This window comes from Nannobrachium achirus, assembly GCF_963921795.1.
Source record: "Nannobrachium achirus genome assembly, chromosome: 6".
NCBI classification, from domain to species: Eukaryota; Metazoa; Chordata; class Actinopteri; order Myctophiformes; family Myctophidae; genus Nannobrachium; species Nannobrachium achirus.
This window is the reverse complement of record NC_137815.1, coordinates 41,147,392-41,164,136: the sequence shown is the minus strand read 5'-3', so window position 1 is coordinate 41,164,136 and position 16,745 is coordinate 41,147,392. Positions and strand designations below refer to the sequence as shown.

Sequence of the window (16,745 nt, the reverse complement as noted above, 5' to 3'; positions counted from 1 at the left end):
AAAGAAGTTTCCAACTTTCCACTGAAATGTGAAAAAACAAAAATACTTTTATTGGAAAAGTCAACATTAAATTTTACATTGGAGGTAGAGTTGTCCACATTTCAGTTTTTTTCTTTTTAAAATATTAGGTGACATTTTCACATGAACAAGACCAACTCGTTATCTGAGCTTCTGACTCCACTGCTGCCAGGCAGTAAAGCCACATTAGGGCCCTAAACACAATGGACAGCATCAACATACCAGTCATTATTTCCTTATCATCGGATTTAAAATAATCTAAAATCAGCATGCTTCATGTTTAATCTCTCATGGGGTGATCACATCAAAAGGTCACTGTTACACAAAACATGTATACCAGTAGAGGTAGATCTAAAGAAACTTGGTCAGCCGGCACTGTATAAAAGGTAGTCAACATCTTTCACGATTCAATTCACTTCGATTTTGATTTGACTACCAAGTGCAATAGCGTACATCTGACAAAAGTGTTGTTAATATCCACATTGGTTCTTAAAAAACTAACAGGAACTTGAATGAAAATGTTTAAAAATCAAGCACCTAATTGAAAATGTTGCCACATTTTGCCAACAGCAATCTAACCGATTATGAAGATGAAACTAGAGCTATGATTAATATTGATTTGTTATCAAGCACTGATCAATTACAAAAGTGCATTAACTCAGATCTCAAACCCATTAAAGATGACAAGAATATCGTCCTTGTGGTTCTATTAATACTACAGTACTTATTGACAATATTGTATTAGTCAGCTCTTCAATCAAATCAATCAAAGATTGAAAAGGTGAAATACAACTGAATGAATCAAGGATGGATCCATGAAGGGTCCGTGTATTACTGATAAATACTGTAAAATGTATCTACATTTTGGATGGAATCTGAAGTTTGCGATGGTATTTTTGTCCATCATTGAACTCAACCTCAATATGCTGAAAAGTGATATGCTCAAAATGGGTCACGGAATTTTTTTAAATGCAGTCCATTCTTTGGTGTCATTTCCAATATACTGTATATAATCAACTATATGCCAAAGGATTTTCAAACCGGTCTGCATGATCTAGTTGTGAATTCCTGGAATTCTAAAGTGTCAAATTTAGTCACAGTTCTTCTTGCCAAAGTGTCAAAAACACCTTGGTCTGAGCAAGAACATTTATGGGCCATTACAATGGACAAAGTCAATCACCGGGAACGTGAAATCTACTAAACAATGGAACAGCGATGGAAGAGGTTTTTTACTTTCATACAGGAAACGTAATGTAAGGCGCTCAGCTCCTAAAGAGACAACACATTTAAGAAGCCAAAAAGAGTCCGAAATCCAACCTTTTGAGGCCAACATCAGGAAAAGGGCAATAAGGACCACAGGGCCATTTTTGGGGTTGACAACCATCAGAGCCGCAATCGAGGTCGTCCTCTTTAGACTAACACATTCAGGGTCAACTATAAAAGGGTCACTCTTTCAAATTTGTCTTCTGCAGAGTCTTTTTTCTCTCCACAAATTTTGGGCAGCATGGCACATCATGCTGATCTCTTTGTTGAAGTCCAAGTGAAGAAGCTCGGGGGAAGAATCCAGGGTCATGATACGACAGTCACTCAATAAAGTATCACCCTACTACACCTTCTGCCTTTTCTGTTATGCCGCCAAATTTGTTTACAGTGCTTTTATCTGGGAACGCAATGCAAAACAAGAGGGGCAGGGTCTTATTTGAGCACATACAAATTTGTTGGCAACAATAAAAAAAAAAAGAATTGTGGGAGCTACTTAAAAAAGGGAACCGTGGGCTCATTTTGTGAAGCAAATAAGTCTTAACATCCCCATCCGGGATAATTCAGGGCAATTCCAAATGTTAAAAATAAAAAATCACAAGTGGAAGAAGAGTAATTTCAGTGATGACCATACGAAGTGCTTCCGTCCTCTGAAGTGGAATATCTGTTGTGTGGTGGTGGTGGCAGTGGGTTTCTGCCTGGCAGAGTGACGACAAGGGGTGGGGTGGGGGGGCAGATCACTTCCCTCCTGCCATGATTTTGAGGTACTGCAGTGCATTGTGGGCCGCGCAGGCACGGGCGGCATCCGTGCTCTGGGCGAAGCCATGGCACACTGTGATTGGCTGCGTGGACAGCTCCACTAGACACTGGCACAGACCACTCAGGCTCCGCTCCTCTGGAATGGAAACAGAGCAACCACATTCAAATATTCAACATCATCGTTATGCCATCACGGTGCTTTCCATTACTTTGTTTATGCTTTTTAACATTGAGTGAATAAAGAAAACAAAGCAAGGCCAAGAATCTCTAGTTATTAAATGACTTGCTACACTTTGTGGCCGGATTGCCAAAGCAGAATTGCTTTTAAATGATATTGAGCTTTGGAAGAGCCTGGTTTTATATGATACTGTAAGTCCACTGTCTATCATTTTAATCAGTTGCTCACAGACTTTTTCTCTATACGTATTCACTTAAATCACACTTATAACACAGCTGTTGCATAGATTACTAGATTAGAGTAAGCAAAATGGCTCCATTAACCACATGAGAACAATTTAACTTTGTCCAACATTGTCTTACGCTGCGAAAATATCCTATGTACAAGCTCGCAACGCATAGCATGGCGACACGTTGTGAGCTTGTAGATAGGCTATTTTCACTGCTTCTGAGAACAGGGCTTAAGTGGTTAACCACACACACCCAAGGTGTGTCATTCACTTCACCTCCAGCAGTAAACGGAGGCGGAATTCATTCCATTTCTGTGATAGTAGTGTGCATGAACCAACCTAGATCCAGGTAGCTGACGTCAAAGCGCTGCTCCTCCGACAGGTCGCTGAGCAGGGAGCAGAAGTTGGAGTCGGAAGGCATGCCCAGAGGGTGACTGCGGAGTTGCAAGATCTTCTCCCCTGCAGAGTTACGCAAAGAGTCCCACGTGCAGCCGAAACCTTTACACTTGCCTGTCTCAGCTCTGTTTCCCATATGCTGCGTGACAAGGAGAGGAGGTTCATGACAAGACTAATAACGGCAAGTCGGCAACATTCTTCTGCAGGACTTAAGGTTGGGTGTATGGTAATAAGACAAGAATGAAATGCCAAACAGTTGTAACAAATGTCTGCTGTTTCTATCTCAATGATAGCAACAACTAGTAAGCATTATGCATTGTTCCACAATACATAATTGAAGGAGATACATGGCAAGAACTCATGATTTAAGATTATTTGGAATTAGGAATACAGTGGAAAGAGACAGGAAACAATTTGGTAGTGGTACAGACAGAGGATGTGACATTAATTTTCATCATCTGGTTTCAAAGACCAGTTGGCACCACTATACATTTATCAGATTCAGAAGTGATTTTCCATCATCCATAGCCATAGCTGTTTCACAGCACAAACAATCAGCATTAGGAACAATTAGTGTGTCCAAATGGACACTTTTGGAGATATGGGGTTCCATGAAATTAAAAGGTGTGCTGCTTTAAAATTATGAATGCTTGAGATGAGTTTGTATGTGTATGAAGTGTGCATGCTCCTCTCTACTGAGAGATTACGCTATCAAATCTCCATTGATTCTCTCGTTGTGTTGTGTTCTCACCATGTTGAAGGTATCGTCTTCCACCTCTACATCATTAGTGTTCCTCAGGTCTACCGGGACGTCATGGATGCGGGACAACATCTTGGCTGCTGCGTTCCTCTTGGCAAGCTTCTTGGACGTACCACTTCCTGTAATATAATAGTCAAGACCTCAACATAAATGAAAACTCTGTTGCTTATTGTCGGAAAGGAAATGTTCCATAAATAGAAATTTACCAATTTCCACAAATCTCTCCACTCTGCACGTCATGGTGAACTCTTTGCGGTGTGCCGGTCCAGACTCCTGGGTGACTGTGTATTCTGGCAAACGCCAGCCTTTCTGCACCACCAGCTCCTGGATTAAGGAACACACAGGCACACACATTCATTGATGCAAGTGCCCACACAAACAACGAGCACGCACACTCACACACACAAATGAACAAACACAAGCACGGGGGCAAGCACACATAAGTGCACATGTGCGAAAACACACAATTACATCAAGGGAATGACTTTCTTGACAATTAGTCACATTATAGACAGAAATAAATCCTTAAATAGATATGGTCAATAATCCTTTACATTCCTACCTGCAATGCTCCCACAGGGTTACATTCGGACTGCTGAGAGGTGGTGGACTTCATCTCTGGCTGGGGGCTGAATAATCAAATAATGCATCAACGTCAACTGATCAGTACAACTACAAACAGAGAAATATGTAACAACATCTAGTCAGCTCAGCTGTAAAATATAGTTACATGTAGAGATGAGTACAATCCTGAAACATCAAGGATGATAGAATGAGTGCAGTTTGCAATGTCTATCATGCACCTCAGTTGGTTGCATTCTTTTATAGTGCGATAACATTTGGTACATTTTAATTATTTTTATCAATTGGTTTAGAATCCAACTGATATGCAAAATATGGATGGAACCTTAAAGTTCAAACCATACACTGACACTATAATTGAGATGTAGTGTATACAACCAAACATAACAAGGAAATCCAATCATAGAGCAACCTACTATGTATAAGCATAGTGGCCTGTGTCAAAACTCAAAAGTTCCTGTCATTTCGTGCAGCTGAAAAGAGTAGAGGCCGACCAATGCCTTATTTTTGGACCGATGCCGATATTTCCCGATGGAGAGTGCTAAACCACCGATTGCAGATGTTTAACCTATGTTTTATAATAATATAAAATAATAATTACTGATAGATTGGAAAAAGAATACTTACCAGACCCGTTCAAGTGACTGGCTTCAACTTGAGGTTCCATCGATTCTCTGAACTAGGTAAATCAGCTTTCTGTTTTGATGCCCCCGACTCATGGAACACTCTACAACTCACGCTAAAAAGTAATGCTCCAATATCCTATGGACAATTTAGTAACATGCTCTTAGATCTCCCTACCTCAGTATGCAATTGTTTTTAACTTACTAATTGTCTATGTTGTTTTTGTTGTTTTATATTTGTATGCTAATTGTTGATCTTTGTGTATGTAATCTCGTCAGCATTGCCAATGAGGGTGAACCTCAATGCTCTTTTCGAGAATAAATAAAGGTTTCAATCAATAATAAATAGCCTAAATTTCATAAACTTCTTACCTTCAAAACTTTTTTTTTTTTTACCAATGGTCCGGGGACCACCAGTGGTCCTTGAGGGGTTTCCAGGTGGTCCCCAGCTAAAGAGATTTGGTAACCAAATGGACCCTTCTCTTTAACTCATGAGTGTAAAATGAAACCAAATGGATCAACGACGGGCAACAACAATATATTCTAAGTTTTGGGTCTGAGCGGCTAAATGTCATCAAATGGTGGTCTAATGGTAATTATAAAAACGACCAATACATCGGGGAGATAATGACCGATGTCCGATGCCGACATCGGGGTCCAAAAACGACCGATACATCTGTTCGACATCGGTCTGGCTCTAGAAAAGAGATCCTGGGGAAAAAGAGAAAAATGATCTACAACGAATAAAATGAATCATTCTACTGACCTGTCTCCATCAACAGGCACGTCAACCGCAATGAAACCCTCTACTCCGATGCAAACTCCAACAGGACCACCAAGGCTTCCCTTGAGCATCTTCAGAGCAGCCTCTGCTGCTTTGTGCTTGGCGGCCTTCTTACTAGGCCCTTGTCCGGTGCAGCTGATCTCTCCGACGGAGACACGGAACGTGAAGTTGGGCTGGTGGGCCTGTCCCTCGGCCTTCAGCAGGTCATACACTGGGGTTTTGCCTATCCGCGTTCCATACTCCTGCAACAGACTGATGGGCGTCTTGCCGGGATTCACAGCCAGCATTTGCTCAATACTAGAGGAAAAGACAAGAAAACAGATGCTCTAGAGTCTAGCTGGAAGGGACCTAAACCACTGAAGTGCCATTTCAAACACAGCATACATGAACATATATGCACACACACAGACACACAGAGTATATGCTCTGTGTACAGTATGTATGTGTACAGTATATATACTGTATATAAAACATGACATGCTCAAAATAGCAGGTTGAAATGGGTCAAGCTTTGCATGACTGATACAGTTGGCTCCCCACAGAATAGAATAGCTTATTAATTAACTAGACTCTAGAAGTCCTCACAAAAACTTTGGAAACCTCACTTCCACTTCTATAATACCAATTGGTATTGTATTTTATATCATTTTTATGATTAGTCACCTTTACAACAAGGTGGATTTAGCAATCGAGGAATGAGCAACACAGCTAAAGGTGTGGGTAGCGCTGCCAAAATCCCCAAAATGCTTCTGTTGGAAATCACTCTCGTTCTGAGCGACCTGCCAGCACACACTTGCTGGCAGTCACAGTTGTGTGACTGGCACCTGAGTATGGGTCCTGCATCTTTGACACGTGTCTTTATTTGCCTGTAAATCTCTGGAAAAAAGCCTATGGTTCCTCAGTGAAGCAAGGGTGAGGAACCGGACTTCTTGGGGTGCCGTCTCTTTGGGACACCGGAACGGCCACTTTTGGCGGTCTGTCTTTGCCTTCATATCACCAGTCTCACAGAAACTGGCCCTAGGTTTGGAAATGGTACCAGGGCTGACACTAATGCTCCCACTCTGCGATACGGGAACATCAGCTTCCACTTTCCCTATCGCACGGGACGTATCCTGAAGGGACAAATGTGGCACCTTTCCATGGGGGCAGTGTTGCTGCTTGGAGCATACACAAACTAAACAAAGTTGCAGGAACCATGTTCAGATGCCAGACAGCCAATCACGTCACACACCTGTGACTGGCACATCTGTGTGCTGGAAAGTCACTCATCTAGCCCTATTCACGGCCCGCCCACTCAGCAAATTTCTCAGCAACTTCCTGGTGCTGATGTCAGTTTAGAAGGGGAAACTATAACAGAAATAGCTGGACTTAAAGCCAACAAATCATTAATTCGAACGGTAAAGTAAATTATAACACTTTGTGCCTTTTACTATGTTGTGTTCTTGATCATGCTAGCCGTATTTTATACTTTACTATTCGGAAATTGCATTAAATTTGCGATTTCTGTGTTAACTCTATGGGCTTTTACCCCTCAAAACTTGACTTCAGCACCAGGGGGATGCTGAGTGGGCGGACCGTGAATATTTGGGGTATTTTGGCAATTATCATCATTATTATTATTATATTGGGGAGGAGCGCTGATCATTCCACGATTCCACAATCCTTTAATACAAATTATACCTTGTTGTAAATCAACAATAATGAACTATCATATAAAATGATTATTGAAGGGGAGAAAAAATTGAGTTGAGTTTATGTAGGCTAAGGTGGTCTAATTTATTTCAGGTTTTGGATAGCTTTAGAGGCAGTGTAAATCTAAATGTAGTAGCCTAAGTGCTTCTCATCTCAGCAGTGAAACCAGTGGATATGCAGCCGCCACGATCACAAAGGTCACTAAAACACACCCTCCCTAGCCGAGGGATGATCAAAACAATCACAGATCAATAGATGTAATCACATTGATCGATTCAAAGATTTGCCTGGAACGTTAGCTAGCACAGTGGTTCTCATCTCAAAGTGGGACCCTCTGGATTCCTTGAGGGGGGTTCCGTTCCAACTTCCAAGTGGTCTGCAACTCTGACAGTGTACAAATAGAACATGAGTCCATTTGGTTCCATTTTGTACTGGACTACTCGGAGTTATGGGGGGAGATCCTTGCAATTAAAAGGTGTTACTGCGTTAGCACAGAGGATCATTTTCAAAGTAGATTCCAGGGACTCTGTGGGTTCTTTTAGGGGGGTCTAAAGGGACCCGTACGTACAAGTCTGTAACTCTGACAGTGTACACATGGAACCAAATGAACCCTAACCCGTACACTGTCAGGATTAAGGGGGAGACCTTGAAATTTGAAATGTTGAGAAACACTGCGTTAGCAGATATGCTAATGCTAGCAGTGTGTGTGTGCAGCATCCCAGCAGCTGTACCTGGAGCACCCAGAGTTTGTGTTGCAGCTGTCCGGTGTTGTCTCGTCGTTCATTCCCTATTCCACACAGATAGAGCCAGTCTGCTTCGGATGGCAAATCCCCCCAACCAAAAGGAAAACAGACACGGTTTGTTTTCATTAGATTTGTTTTCAGATGATGAGGATGATGCCGAGACATGTGAGAAGAAGAAAGACCCTCCTCTCGCCGTCCCCACCGGAGAAATGTGACGAAAGCGGAAGATTTATCAACTCGGCCGCTCATTGGTCCGCCGGGAGCTTTAGGGGGCTCCTTGTTTTGTAGCACGGTGAGTCCCGCGCGTTTGTTTGTGTGTGTGTGTGTGTGTGTGTGTGTGTGTGTGTGTGTGTGTGTGTGTGTGTGTGTGTGTGTGTGTGCATGCGTGCGTGCGTGCGTGCGTGCGTTGGACAGGTTAAAAACAAAGTAAGTTTAGGTTCGAATCGATCATAATTAAAATATTTGGCCATATGTATGTAAGTAGTTGGTACAACAGTCAACAGCCTATTAAGGTTTTATGATTGAATGAATGCATGTTTGTTATTAATTGCGACCGTCAGGGAGCAGTTTACTATGAAAACCTCCACCGGCCGTCCGTCCGTCCGTCACACGTCACACGTTAGGATGTATCCTGGAAGCTAATCTTTCCAGTGAAAAGATGACTTCTAAAGTAATAAATAAAATCAACCAACGAACTCGTTTCCTACAGAGGATAGCCCCGATGGTCAATTTTAACACACTGAAGACCATAGCTGGTGCAATAATCCAGCCCCTCTTTGACTACGGAGTCCACGTATGGTATCGTGACGCCCCACAAGCCCTGAAAACTAAACTCCAAACAGCCCAAAATAAACTAATTAGGGTCCTGCTTAGCCTTCCCTATCAGACTCACCTCACCGCTACTCACCAATTAAGAGTGGGGTGGCTCAGAGTAGATGACAGAGTACAGCAGCTTGCAATGGGCCTGGTGTACAAGATACACTACACCACTATGATACCCAAGTACCTGTCAAAATACTTTATAAACATTAAGGATGTCCATAATTACAACACCAGAGGCAGCGCCACAGATCACTTTCAACCCAGAGTCAAAACCAACAAAGGGTCAAACTCTTTTTTCTGCTATACCACCAAAATGTGGAAAGCCTTACCGAAGGCCATAAAGGAGTGTGGATCACTTGCATCCTTTAAAATTGCCCTGAAAAGCCACTTACAGGCAGCAGCCGTTCGCAACTGGTAATAATGAACCTAGCCCCAACCCTACCCTCCCCTGCCCCTTCTTTGTATATACTGTTTGTTTAAGAATTACTGTCTTTGTTTTGTTTTTCTTTACATATCTACTGCATAGTACTGTGTTCTATCTGTCTGTCATTCAATGTTATATGAGATACTTAAATGGTTTCCAGTGGAAATAAGCTTAGTCTTTTCATGGATCTCCTTTTAGTAGACCTTGTACCAGTGAACTGTACCGTCATGAAACTGTACCTTTTCCTATGCAAACTTCTAATAAAGTCTTCAATCAATCAATCAATCAATCAAAAAAATCACACGTGACCATCAACAAACGTCACACCTTTGTTGATGTTTAAATCGAAGAGTCTTGGTCAAATACTTCTGTTGGTTTCTGCACTGATCATTTATACAATTCAGCTGTGTTTGCTCGTGTCATCATGATGAGGTCATAAATCAGCCATGCCCAAATATAGATTTTACGGGTTTACATATGCTTACTCAGTTATTCGTTATGTGAAAGTCCTATGACGTCTATGATATCTGACATCATCATACATACATTCCCTTTTATGCCCATAAATGGAGATCCCCTCTGTAGAACCAGCCACTGACATCACTGTAATGTCAGGGGAACCAAATCCCTTTTATGCCCATATATGGAGATCCCTGTGATGCCAGGGGAACCAAATCCCTTTTATGCCCATATATGGAGATATGGAGATCCCCGTGTTGCCAGGGTAACCAAATCCATTTTATGCCCATATATGGAGATCCCTGTGATGCCAGGGGAACCAAATCCCTTTTACGCCCATATATGGAGATCCCTTATGTCATCAATATTAAGCCCATATCTGTGAATATCTTTGGGTACCAGATGTCTCCATATATGGTTAAATGGTCCGATATACATCACTGGCCAGAAGACCAAGAAATGGTGCAACCTCGCCCTTTGCTTTTCTCCCTTAGGCATCTACTGGTAGGTAGTTTAATGAGGAATGCAGTATGGTGGTAGGTAGGTAGTTATGGCCTTTGATGTAAGATTTTCACTTTCTAGGATAACTATATTTGCTATTCCCAGATGATGCCCTTTTAGGGTACCCCTCATGCCCATATATGGAGATCCCCAGGCTTTACTAATTAACATAAGTTTTATGCCCATATATGGAGATCATTGTCCCAATGTCATCAGATATATGGGCATAAATGGACACAGGCAAACTAGATGGGCTGTATGGATATCCAGATGTGTGATGTAAGTGTTTTATTCCAAATGTGGCACCCCACAGACATATTTCCAGAAACAAAATCCCTTTCATGCCCATATATGGAGATTTCTGATGTCATCAATCCCAGGCCCTGTAAAAAACATGGTTGCTATGGTAAACAGTTGGTTGCTAGGGTAAACAGTTGGTTGCTAGGGTAAGAAAACATGGTTGCTATGGTAAACAATTGGTTGCTAGGGTAAACAGTTGGTTGCTAGGGTAAAAAAAACATGGTTGCTGTGGTAAAAAGTTGGTTGCTAGGGTAAACAGTTGGTTAGTAGGGTAAACCTTCAATGATTTTGACATCTTGTTACTAATCTGTCGGTAGATAATGCCGGTCTTATATAAGGGTCATTTGTGTACGGTGTGATGTCATACTGATGTCAGCAGTGTGACAGGAGATAAGCGACCAACGGTCGCTTATCTCCCGATTAGGGAGTCTTACTGGTAGTAAGTTACATGCTCTTGTGTTTGACTGTCCTGAGGGGTCCTGTCACAGGATGAGTAAAATGTGTTTACACAATTAATTGCGACCGTCAGGGAGCAGGTTACTATGAAAACATCCACCGGCCGTCCGTCCGTCCGTCCGTCACACGTCACACGTCACACCTTTGCCCTGCTCATATCTCCGCATCAGTATGACATCACACCACATGTGTACACAAACCTTTGTGTACGTTGCTGTGGCAACAGTCTGTTGTTGCTGGTCTGTTAGTGTACGTTAGCAACCACCTTAGCAACCATGGTTTTACCCTAGCAACCAACTGTTTACCCTAGCAACCAACTGTTTACCATAGCAACCATGTTTTTTTACCCTAGCAACCAACTGTTTACCATAGCAACCAGATACGCAGAGCAGGGATCTCCATATATGGGCATAAACAGGTGACATCACACTGATGTCAGATACTCAGAGCAGGGATTTCTCCATAATATATGGGCATAAAAGGGATTCTGTTAGGGATCTCCATATATGGGCATAAAAGGGATTCTGTTAGGGATCTCCATATATGGGCATACAAGGGATTCTGTTAGGGATCTCCATATATGGGCATAAAGGGATTCTGTTAGGGATCTCCATATATGGGCATAAAAGGGATTCTGTTAGGGATCTCCATATATGGGCATAAAAGGGATTCTGTTAGGGATCTCCATATATGGGCATAAAAGGGATTCTGTTAGGGATCTCCATATATGGGCATAAAAGGGATTCTGTTAGCTGTTAGTGATCTCCATATATGGGCATAAAAGGGATGCTGTTAGGGATCTCCATATATGGGCATAAAAGGGATTCTGTTAGGGATCTCCATATATGGGCATGAAAGGGATTCTGTTAGGGATCTCCATATATGGGCATACAAGGGATTGTATCCCAGATGATGCCCTGTTAGGATATCCACACTAACAGAATCCATATATGGTCCTACCGACAGCTGCTATAAGCCAACCCTGGCGATAAGGTCTGAGTCGAAGAAATGCTTCTTTCCTGGCAAGAATTGCCCCTTTATACTGTAGGGCTCGTTTGTGTATTGTATGACATCACGCCACATCATCGGCTGAGGACTGTGTGATGTCATCATATCTCCATATATGGAGACATAAGTTGCTCATGCCCAAATATGGGCTGGTGAGGTCAGACTTAGTGTGATGCGTAGGTTATCTCCATATATGGAGATTCAACTTCAATGAGTAACCATGGCAAACTGTCAACTGCCCGTATGTCTTGATAATTGGTAAAACAAACTTTTGGCCTATTTGTGGAGATAAGTGACCAACGGTCGCTTATCTCCCGATTAGGGAGTCTTACTGGTAATAAACACTTTGTTACTACACCACGTAAAAGTGCCATGCTACGTTTTATAGGTTACCAAGTGCACTGCTTTGGTCAGGTTGGTCAGCTGGTTACTACTTGGCCTCACACCTAACTCACCCAACACCTGCTCACTATGCTGGGGTTGGATGGCTCAGTGGTACAGCAGACAGCACAGTGAGAACAGCAACTTGCAATGGGCCTGGTCTTCAAGTATCTTGAAGTTCAAGATACTCAAATCAAGAGAAAAGGGATACACATCCATGTACCAAAAATAACGTGAAACACACAGAGTCAGGCATTGCCAGAGGGAGCTCCTCTATTGAGCTCATTCAACAGATTCAGCACAAACATGGGGTTAAATGTGTCCTACAGCTGCTGCTATGCCACCAAAATGTGGAATGACATACAAAAGGAGACAGACAGAAAGTATCCTTTAATATTGTCATTGTATAATCAACGTAACACTCTACTATTTGCAAACTGTTAATAAAGTATTCAATCAATCAATGGTCAACTTAAGCACCCAAACAAGTTTATTGACAAAAGCTTCATTTTATTTTATAGACGGCAAGCTTCTTGCAACATACTTGCAGCACTTGCAGTTTGAAAAACGGACTGAATATAATATATAGCGTACTTTGCAAAACACTATGACAATAACAGTGACTTGACAGAGAAATATTCAAATCACTTGATAAGAAAAAGCAACACATCATCTGCTGTTTGTAATTTAAAGGGAACACCGTTCTACAAAATTGTGAGGACCAGCCCGTTTTCACAATGCGTGTGTTTGTGTGATGTGCATAGAAGTCATTCTAGTATTTTATTTGGATTGCAGATAACCCACAAATGAAATTAATGTTTTGGTTCATATCAGTCAAGGCTATAATAACACAATACAGTCCAGAACCTATTGGTCCAGGACTTATTTCCATTGCCTACTGTAGTAAGCTGGTGCCATTTTTCCATTACAATCTCCCACATCATGTTATCGTGTTATGTCAGATTTTCACATGTCCTCTTCACAATATAGAATGATGGCATTCACATTTTAAATTCCTCTTTAAAATTTTTCCAGAATTATGTCAGAATTCAATTAACTCTCAATAATAATAATATAATATATATATACATACATACATAAACACACACAATCAATACAGCCTCAATAGTATGTAAAAGAAAAACGTTACAAAATAAGGTGAGAATGGTCCATAGCAAACAAAATGCAACTTGCAACCTAGATAGCTGGCTATTTACAAAGGAGACAGTGCACCCTAGTGGTGAGAAAGTAGTGAGGCTGCAATATTGTGATCCAGGTGGAGACTAGCCTCACAGCCTGACAAGCACATTTGTTTTTGCAATGGCAGCTAGATTAGTCTGACTATTATACTATTATACGGTAGTTGTGCATCATGATGTCACACACCCAAAATAGCAGATCTACTAGCTCATATAGTTTCACATTGTGAGCTTGTAGATCTGTTATTTTACATGCGTGACACAGCTGCATAACTAAGTATAAGTTAGGCATAACCATAGAGTTATATATATATATATATATATATATATATATATATATATATATATATATATATATATATATAACCCATTGTGCCATTGTGCAGAGATCCTGTCACGCACCTTCAACTTTCTTTTGTACTGTCTGCTTCCTTCTCTCTTGCTCCCTCTCTCATATCTCTAATGTTCCTCCACTCCCCATTTGTTGTAGGTCATAATGCATGGTTTGAATTTAGTAGAATGATTATATGTACAGTACTGTATTGTTTTTCTACAGTTTACAGAGAGGACTTGATCTCTAGGAAAAGAAAATCCCTCCCCTTGGAAATCGCTTGGTGGACTGAGAAAATGTCAGACTGAAGCATTCAGCCTTCTGAATCAGGCTAATAATGGGAGCTGAAGTTGAAAGACCTCTATGACAATTTGACATGTGTGTTATCAGCCACTTTAAACACTGGGAACAGAACCCGTTTACCAAAACTGGTAATGAATGAGTACAGGAGGTGTGCATAAAACCCTCTTAAACCATACAGGCACAGGATTCCAGACTCATAGTCAAGATATACTCCAAAAGAGGTATAGTTTGAATCTTTACGGTATTTTGTTGCAAGTTTTTCTGAAGAGCATATTACTTTTATTTCTATTTCCGTTTCTATCTCAACACACCAACTCATGTCGTCACTTTTCATCCCAAAATAAGCCGGTCGCGTGGGAAAAGACACTCTCCAGAAATGCCTTCCTCCTGTGAAGGATTGGGAAGCCCTCACAAAATAACTACTTAACCTTCCTAGGGTTGTTTCATATGGCTGTTTTATGGGGTTTGAATTCATGGCCATGGTCTTATCAAGAGACACCCAGATGAAGCAGTCGGCAGTCGTCAGATCAAAGGTGAGAGACTCTTTAACTGTGGAATAACATTTAGAAAATGTGTAATTTGTTCTATAAACATTTTATTTATTCATAAAAAGTTAATTATCAGAGGTTTACTTACATCTGTCGAGCTCAGACAGTATAACTGACGTGCTTGTAAAAAAATCAATGTCCAGGGCTTTTGCAACAACTGTCCGTATGGTCCGTGGAAACTTCGATTCTGCGAAAAGAAAAATGTTAAAATTGCTAAACAAAATGTAGCATATTTTATAATTAAATATTCAAATATTTTCACAGAATCAAAGGTTTTATGGTCATGATTCACTGACATTCTGGATGGCTTGATTATAGGCTTAAAATAATTGTTATAAATACAGGGGTTGACACTAAGGTCTCAGAGGCACTTTCCCGTCGGGCAAGTACAGGTCTCGTTTTACTTGCCCTCAGGTCTTGGCCACTTTGGTGCTCCTCCCCAAGCATGGTGGCATGTTTTGTTTTTTTTGTCACGGCTTTCTGTAATGCCCCACCCTGGCAGCGTGTGATTGGCCTGCTGCAGTCCAAGGCACTACAGTTTGAGCCGCATTGTCGCTATGTGTACAAGTTATCTTTTAGACAACCCAACTCTACCCCTAACCCTAAACAGAACCCCCATGGGGTAGAGCAAGAAAGAGTGGCACGACCAGGATGCGAACCCCGGTCCCATGGGTTAGAATACTAGAGAGCAATCCACCATGCTACCGAGGCAGACGCTGGGAACGGCATTCTGTCAGTATTAGTAGTTGAGGAAAAGCCTTGCGTAGGGGAGGGGCCTCGCAAGGCTGCCATTCAAATGACGCCTGGCCAATCACAGCGCGTCTTTTCCGGGACTTGCGCGCATGCCGTTACCTTTAGATATCACGCAGCATGGTGCCCTGTGCTTCAGTACATAAAGCGTGTGCATTAATCTGGCCATGCTTTAGCATAATGTGAGTTTGTACGCCTTGTAGATTAGCTGTGAGCTCACATGACCACTGGCTAGTGGCTGCACGTTCGTTCAGTGTGTGTGTGTGTGTGTGTGTGTGTGTGTGTGTGTGTGGACTGGATGGATGGACTTGGGAGGGAGCGAGTGAGAGTGAGATAGAGAGACGGAACACTAGCCCCGTTCAAGTAGGCACAGATCTCATTATTATGTTACTCAAAATGAGCACTTGCCCGGTCAGGCAACCCAGTGGCAAACTTCACCTGCCCAACCTTTTTTTTCTCCTTGCCCCGGGCAGTCGGGCAAGCGTTAGCGTCAACCCCTGTAAATATTTTTGTAAAGGTCTATGGGGAAAATGAATGGGAGATTTTTTAGTGGCACCAGTAAACCACGCCCACTGCTATGCTCTATAGATAGCAGATCTACAAGCTCACAACACACAATGCACAAAGCTATTTCTGGCAAATGTTTCCCCCGAGTAGTGGTTAAACCCTGATGCTGCAGTAAATCCCTTTACTATTACACGGCTTGGTTCAGGTTGCTTTATTAAGTTGCTGTGTAATAAGCGTGCTAATCAATGGTGAGCAGGTCATTGTTAACTCATTTACTGTCAAGCATATTTAACCATATATGGTCATATAAGAGCTACATCAGATACAGATACAATTAACAATACATGTGTTTGTCCAAGCTCTCAATGAACCTGAGGATAACAGTGTTGAGTCTTGACAGTTCATTCTAAAAGGAAGAAAATGTATACAGAATATTGTGTGGTGGTGGTGGTGGTGGTGATGCTGCTGCTGCTTGCTTACCCTTCCATATGGCTGTTACGGCAGTTATTAGCTGTTCTCTGATGTCACTGGATTCCGTTAGTTTCTCCTCAGGGTCTAAGGCTGCATCATCAGAGGACTGGAGTTTTGGGGCATGGCTTAAGCTACTTTGCAGTGAGGAACACGCCTGAAACACCCATAAACACTGTGGGTCAATCACAGGTTTGAAGAACAATTTGGTTCAACTCTTTCTATTCAACGGTGACAAAAGATGTCTAATGTGTTCACATGAAG

General features: G+C 41.8%; 1 protein-coding gene across 1 annotated transcript; it reads right to left on the bottom strand.

Moving 5' to 3' along the window:
• Positions 1-86: 86 nt before the first annotated feature.
• On the bottom strand, positions 87-8,212 carry tarbp2 (TAR (HIV) RNA binding protein 2). The gene is made up of 7 exons (XM_080727787.1): positions 8,013-8,212; positions 5,572-5,886; positions 4,163-4,229; positions 3,807-3,924; positions 3,592-3,719; positions 2,784-2,979; positions 87-2,173 (listed from the first exon to the last, which is right to left on the bottom strand). The coding sequence occupies exons 1-7, from the start codon at positions 8,063-8,065 to the stop codon at positions 2,016-2,018; spliced, it is 1,035 nt and encodes a 344-aa protein (XP_080583913.1). The 5' UTR covers positions 8,066-8,212; the 3' UTR covers positions 87-2,015.
• Between the last annotated feature and the right edge of the window lie 8,533 nt (positions 8,213-16,745).